The sequence below is a fragment of the Suricata suricatta genome, chromosome 8 (genome assembly GCF_006229205.1).
Source record: "Suricata suricatta isolate VVHF042 chromosome 8, meerkat_22Aug2017_6uvM2_HiC, whole genome shotgun sequence".
NCBI classification, from domain to species: Eukaryota; Metazoa; Chordata; class Mammalia; order Carnivora; family Herpestidae; genus Suricata; species Suricata suricatta.
Genome location: NC_043707.1, coordinates 68,941,297 through 68,948,311, shown reverse-complemented (window position 1 = coordinate 68,948,311; position 7,015 = coordinate 68,941,297). Strand labels below are relative to the sequence as shown.

Genomic DNA, 7,015 nt, shown 5'->3' with positions numbered 1-7,015 from the left:
AAGTTATCCCATAGGATTTCCCAATATACAGATGTCCTCTCTTTAACTCCATCCTGCCTTTTTATAATTCGTGAATTAGGGTGTTGAGATATCTTAAGTCTCAGCAAACCCTCACGTACGGAGACTAATTAAAAAACATGTATGGATATCTTGTCATGGCATGAGTATCTGCTTCTCCATAGTTACACACAGATGTCAAAAAAATTACTGACAAATGCAGAGTATACTCAAAGCTCTACCACATACACTGATACAGAGACATGCTTAGGGACAAAGGTGACTCACGGTTCCCAGTAACAATGATTCCCTCTCGTAGGGTCTTGGTCTTTGTATGAGTGAAAATATAGGTACAGAATTTGTCTGATTGCTCCCGGAAACTACTGTCCAGCTGGTCTTCTGGCACGTTCTCAATATGGACTAAGAGATTTTTGTCATTCGTAGGCCGGTCAAAGATGAAGCATTTCCGTTTTGGAAAGAACTGTCTGATACACTCTCTCGGCATGTTGGAATTTTGGATTTTGGGATTTGTTCCTGCAAAGGTGGAAAAAAGTTGACCACTGAAAGGCAGCCTTCAGGTAAAGGGGTGAGGACTTCACTTCCAGGAATCTTTGCATCATTGCAGCTCCTGTGCCTGTTAATCTCCTTTAATTCAATCATTTCTAGCCAACCTAGGCCATCACCACAGACAAGGAAAATCCATTTCTGCATCGAGCAGAGTCAAAAAAATACTATGGGAGAAGAAGAAAAAGTATCAGGCCCAACCAAAGAAACTTATGATTGGTTTCCTTAGCACTGGTATGGAGTTTAGTGGTTTAAGTATTTACTAAATGTTTATCAGATGACTGATGAATGAACAAAAATGATGAAAATTCCTTTTTTCATCTGTCTCCATATCAAATATGAAATATTGGCCCCAAATACAGTAATGCCAGAAAGAAGAGTAAGACATTGTGTGTGAAAATAACAAAAGGAGGACAAATAATACCAATGGAAGAAAAAAATGTATAAAATTCAGAGTAAAACAAATCACACTAAAAAAATATATTTGGAGTTCTTTTAGCAGAAGCATCCACATGATAAGGTTAACCTAAAGGTAATTTGGAGATCTTAACACTATCTATATCAGACTATATCTGACTTGAAAGTACTTCATAGAATGATTTGGGAGGATATATAAGAAGTTCAATAAAAGGTTTTTTAAATAAATGAATACATGAATGATTAAGTAAAAATGTGTATTACTTTCAGGTGCCATCAATTATTCACTCTGCTAAAATAAAATAAAAATAAAATGCAAGTGAATTAATAATATTAAAATGGTAACATGCCGTAAAAGACCATAAGAAAAAAGAAAGTAAAATCATGTGAAAGATAAATGTGGATCGAAAAGTCTTACTAGAAGGACATCTTTTTTTTTTCTGGACACTTACTGTCTACATATCCTTTCTCTAAAATTTGTAACTGTCCAGGCACTAATTAAATATTCACAGAATATTTCATAGAAGCATCAAATATATTTTTAAAATAAAATCATTTAAATATGGTATGTACATATGGTATATACATAGTAGAATACTATTTAGTCTCAGAAAGGGAGAAATTCTAACACCTGCTACAGCATGAATGAATCTAGAGGGCATTGTGGTTAGTGAAATAAGCTGGTCACAAAAAGACAGGTCGTGTATGATTCCATTTCTATGAGGTACATACATGGAGACAGAGAGTAGAATGGTGGTTGGGAAAGGCTGAGAGTAGGAGGTTTTAGGGAGTTAGTGTTTAACAGGTATAATTTTGGATGCGGAAGATGAAACATTTTTGGAGTTGGTGGTTGGTGATGGTCATACAACAATGTGAATGTACTTACTGCCACAGAAGTATAAGCTCAAAAATGGTTAAAATGGTAAATTTCATGTTTTGTATATTTTTCCATAACAAATAATTTATGTCCTGTTGTTTATTGTGATTCAACGTTTGCCAACTTCTAATCTGATGATCTATTTTTGTCAGTATGAAAGAAGAGGAGCACATAATAAGGAACACCAGTATGTGGGCCTTAGGAAGTTGCAGCACTGCAACCTAGAAAAATGTTTCACAATACATATTTGGTCTGAAATCATTTGGTTCCACACTGGTCCTTAAATTTCCTCAGCAGGCTTACTCTAGCAGCTGGAGTTTTGCAAGTAATAACCAAGGAAAAGCAATCACCCAACACCGTTCAACAATCACCTCTCACTATTAGACTACATCTCGAACCAATGTCAAACAAAAATTGAGTTCAGGTCCCAAATGACAGGGCTCAGTTGATCCCACTCCCTATGGAAACTTCCACCACTCACACCATGCTCTAATACCTGGAATCAGCTTCAAGGCATCCTCCAGGTACTCATCTTCAGTGATTGAGGATTCATCTATCTTCAACTCCAGAGTGAAATCCCGAACAATCCAAACAAAGTCCGGAAAGAAACTCACAAACTCAATGGAATCCTCTACTTCATCAGGTGTTGAGGATTTTGCCCTGATTAGCTGTGTTAGTTCAGTCACGTAGCTGAGAATTTAGCTAAGGTAAGAGAAATTATTTACACCATAATTTTCAGGTCTTATAAAAACTAATTTTATAAATATTAACTTATGTCCCATATCCCCTTCTCCTCAACTAGACAAGTAAGATGACAGTCTCAGTTGCCATTCCTGTAAGCTCAATAAAACTTGGTGGTTTGGTCCCTGGAAGGATACTGCAGCTGCTCCAGGGCCTGGTGGTTGATGGTGCCCATGCTGTTGTAGACCAAGGTGCTGCTCAGAAGCACAGTCAGGGCAAAGATCCAGGAGTCATTCTTAGGATTGGCCTAGAAAGCACATTAGAGCAAAAGACTAAAGAGTCTACCCTTCATTTACTTGTTAACATTTCCATTCATTAACACAGTGACTAGAATACAGTACTTATACGCCAATAAGCAGTCAATTATTCCTATAGCAAATTTTATGTGTCACGGTGAACATTAAAAACACAATGATATTCAGTTAAATTCAACAGCTATTCATTGGGTGTCTTCTAAATGTCAGGCAATACATTTGGTTGGGTGGATGCAACCACCTATATGGTAGTCTTTGCCCTCAAGAAGTTGACTTTCTGGGTTGGCCAATTGATAAGTAAACATACAACCAAGAAATATTACCCAAGTTAATGATCTGTGCCAGGAGTAGAACCTAAAGTGTATAAGAAAAAGGGGTGAATCTAAAAATGTAAAAAAGAAAAGTGCGCCACGAATTTTGAGCAAGAGATTACATCTGTCTTGAAATGATGGCAGTGGGTAAAAAAAAAACATAGGTGGGTTTTAAAGAAATGATGGAAGGGGATTTGTGGAAATGAAAAGATCATGCGGGTGGAAAGACCAACACTTTCCAAGTAAGAATTGAAAAGCACAATCATATAAAGGTATTACAGAATTACTCTATTTGGCTGAAGCAATGAGTGAATATGTGGAAGTAGATGACAAGGCTGGGAAGGAGACTCAGGACAAGACGAGAGGGGCATTGAAGGCCAGGAAAACAGATTAGATGGTACCTAAATCTAAATTTAGTGAGCTGTTCTCTATTGCCATCAGTTATTTATAATATGGAATATATTGGTCCCTTAAACAAATGTAATTAGACAAAAGAAACAGGTTTTGGTCAAAATATATTTCACCATCAAGAGTCCCTCTTCATTTGGGGGGGGGAGCTGAGGGGGAGTAATTAGAGTAGATCTAACTGACTAAGAATTAAGTTGAGGGAGGCCCTTGAATGGTAAGTAACAATTAGTACTTTTGTTCTTTTTTCTTAGTTTGAAAAGTTGCTGGTACATTCAAAGAAGGGATAAACTTGTTAAAATTCAAACATGGTGAGATGAATTCATGAGGCCTAATAGGTATTATTTTAGTTTATCTTCTGTTTTTATTTTAGACTCTATTTTATATTGAGGACTTTAAAACTTAGAGTTTTAAAACATTAACAGAATTTTAATTCAGAATTTCTATATCTCACCTTTATTTTTGGGGGGACAGTATTGGGATCAACCAATCTTCTGCTGCTACAGTGTAGACTCAGACTTACATAAAGTAAGGAGAAACTACTGATTGTGCCTAATACTGTAAAGACAACACACCTACAAGCATCCTGTTTACAATGCTTTCTATTGGTCAAGATCACGCTTTTTAGAAGTCAGTAAAGAAACTTAGACTAAAATCATTATGGATGTTCCTGGAGCACCCAAAGCTTTTCTGGAGTTTATTTAAATATATTACTTTGCTTAAACCCTATTTTTGAGGCTACTGTATTCATACTCACCAATCCATATACTTTACCTGGTAGTCCTATTGACCTGATGGGTTACAAGATAGTCAGTTTTTATGTCATTTCACCAGGAAAGTTGAAATCTAATCCATACCTGCTATGTGGTTGCATCCATGGCACCTTGTACTGATTGTACTAAGTACTTGATGTTTCCCTGCTAAACTCTGGGTCTTTACTTTCTTCCCTGCTGTGTCTGTAGTATTTTAGCAGACATCCCAGGATGTAGCTACTCAAAGGTGTTTATTAAATTGTGTCACTAATCCTGATATTAAAAATAAGATCAATATCTTGCCTCAAAATACCAAAATATTTGTGCTGCCAAGGAAAAAAAATTCAGGGTAAGAGAATTTAACCTTATTATCTATAATTTGCACTTGCTATTTGTAGGAATAAGTCACAGAAGTGAAATTGAGGTAGTGAATTCATAGGCAAGAGCAAGAAAGTTTTCTTAACTTTCTTTCTTACTTTTTTCACATCCCCTAGGCCCTCGGTGTCTAGAAGGACGAGGATGTGGTTCTTCTTGGAGGAGTGGGGCACACACCACATCCAGATGCCCTTGGTTTCACATCTTATTGTGGAGTTCATGTGGAAACCTGCAAGGAAGGAGTCAACAATATACAGGGATAGTAGACGGTCCAGGTTGACCAGGAGCTAGTGGTGAAACTCATAAATTTCTTCCATTTCAGGGCCCAGCAGGGAAAGGAGTTTCAGTTTCTTCCTCCCTCCCTCCTTCATTCCTTCCTTCCTCTTTTTTTCTATCTTTTTAAAAAAGAAGGCACAATAAACTAAATTTTTATGCTGCTGGGGATGATGCTGTAACTTGGGAAAAGTGACACAAAAGAAAGAAAAGAATCACTACAGGAGCTGAGCTGATGAGAGTGGATGGGCTCCAAAGAACAAGCAGGGTTGGAGATTCTTCTTTTTTTTACTAGACAAAAAGAATAAGATTTTATGGATAGATTGTAAATTTGGTGGTGAGAATTAGAAGTTTTCTTCAATGGGAGGGGTTAAGCTCTCTCTTAAGATGACTAGAGGAGGCATGGCCAGCCTGTACTGCTGATGGTGCCAAGCAAATGGCCCCGGCCCCACAACAACACTCACCATGGTTCTGTCCTGCCAGGCGGTTCATCAGGTAGGATTTTCCTGTCCGAGACATCCCTGCAATGCCCACCACCACCACAGGCTGAGATATATTGTCAAGAATCTCTAGTGCGTTTGGATTCACCACCAGCTCCTCTTCCTCATTTTTTATCAGGCAAATGGGGGCTGTCATGATGGGTCCAGATGCCATGGTAACCTGTAATCCAGAAGAGCTGTTCAATATAACACAAGATCCTGAAGGCACCTCTAATGGTCATATACATTACACACATATCAGCTTTCTGCTTATGGAATATATAACATCATTCCTAAGGGAAAAGTGTGTACCCTAGATAGTGCGTCAAGGCCTGGTACAGAAAACCTTATTTCTATTATCTTAATGGTTCTTAAAGCAAAACATAAAATAATCACACCCAGGAGATGCATAAAATGAACAGAATGAAGAAAGCAAAGGACTTATGATGGAGTCCTGAGAAAACTAACATTTTGGGGGTAAGGCAGAAGGAAATGAGAAGAGTAGTCATAGAGTTTCCAGGAGTTCCAGGACAATACAGTGGCTCATCAATTATGAAAATATTATTTATCTACGATATGCTGCACTGTTCTAAGTGCTCAATATCCAGAAATGAAGAAATGAACAAGATTCTTGCCTCATGGAGCCCTAGTCTAGTAGGGGCAGCCAGGGAATTGAATCAAATGAGAAAAGATCATGTGTTAGATGATGGTAAGTGATCTGGAGAAAGGTAAGCAGGAGATGAAAAACACAGCAATGGATAGGGCTATCAGGGGTTGGATTATATACAGAATATTCTGAGAAAGAGAAAGTGAAGATGATCAGTGCCCGTGAGGAGGATAGATTTAGTGAAAGGAAGAGAATAGGAGGTGGACTTGGTGGGGGAGTGAGCCTAGAGGAAGGAAGAAGAAATAATGCAGCTTGTCTCAACATCAAAACCCTCTATACACAGTGCTTAAGGAAATATTAGTCCAGGGGTTCCTGGGTGGTTCTGTTAGTTAAGTGTCTGACTTGCACAGTTTGTGAGATTGAACCCTACATCAGCTCTGAGCTGACACAAGAAGCCTGCCTGGGATTCTCTCTCTCCCTCTCTCTGTCCTTCTCTTGCTCATTCTCTTTAAACAAACAAGCAAACAAACAAACATTAAAATGGTAATATATGGGGCCAGGATTCATTCATGTACTGAAAAGTATTTCTCGTTTATAAGTTTACAGCAAAGAGAGCCAGTTGTGAGGATGTCTGAGGATCTTCTCAGATCTGACAGAGTTCCACATCTGAGCTAGACTCTGCTTTGATTGTTTTCATCTAAATGAATGGAACATCTCATCATACCAAAAGAGATGAGCCAAAGAAGATTTACTGTGCCTTTATTCTAAGATAATGCTAAGTAACATTCACATGTCCCCACACTGGCTCCAGTCCTCTACTGAAGGTGGAGTTATTTGAATAGTCATTTAGGCAGTACAGAGCCCGAAGTGGTAGGAGGTCTCCTGCACAAAGGTGCCCCTAAAAGGTCATATCCTCAAGGAAGTTAATGCTCTTTGGGGACAATTGGGCACTTCCTTCAGGAG

The 7,015-nt window shown here is 38.2% G+C and overlaps 1 protein-coding gene across 2 annotated transcripts in view; it reads right to left on the bottom strand.

Annotated features, from left to right (window-relative positions):
- Positions 1 to 7,015, bottom strand: part of LOC115298613 (guanylate-binding protein 4-like) — a 16,254-nt gene that overhangs the window by 6,361 nt on the left and 2,878 nt on the right. For both annotated transcript variants that reach the window (XM_029947611.1, XM_029947609.1), the window contains exons 2-6: positions 5,431 to 5,626; positions 4,795 to 4,922; positions 2,734 to 2,843; positions 2,352 to 2,545; positions 286 to 531 (exon numbers count right to left, since the gene is read on the bottom strand). In XM_029947611.1, the coding sequence (XP_029803471.1) occupies positions 286 to 531; positions 2,352 to 2,545; positions 2,734 to 2,843; positions 4,795 to 4,922; positions 5,431 to 5,620 (868 nt within the window). In that variant the 5' untranslated portion in view covers positions 5,621 to 5,626. The remainder of the gene's footprint in view (positions 1 to 285; positions 532 to 2,351; positions 2,546 to 2,733; positions 2,844 to 4,794; positions 4,923 to 5,430; positions 5,627 to 7,015) is intronic.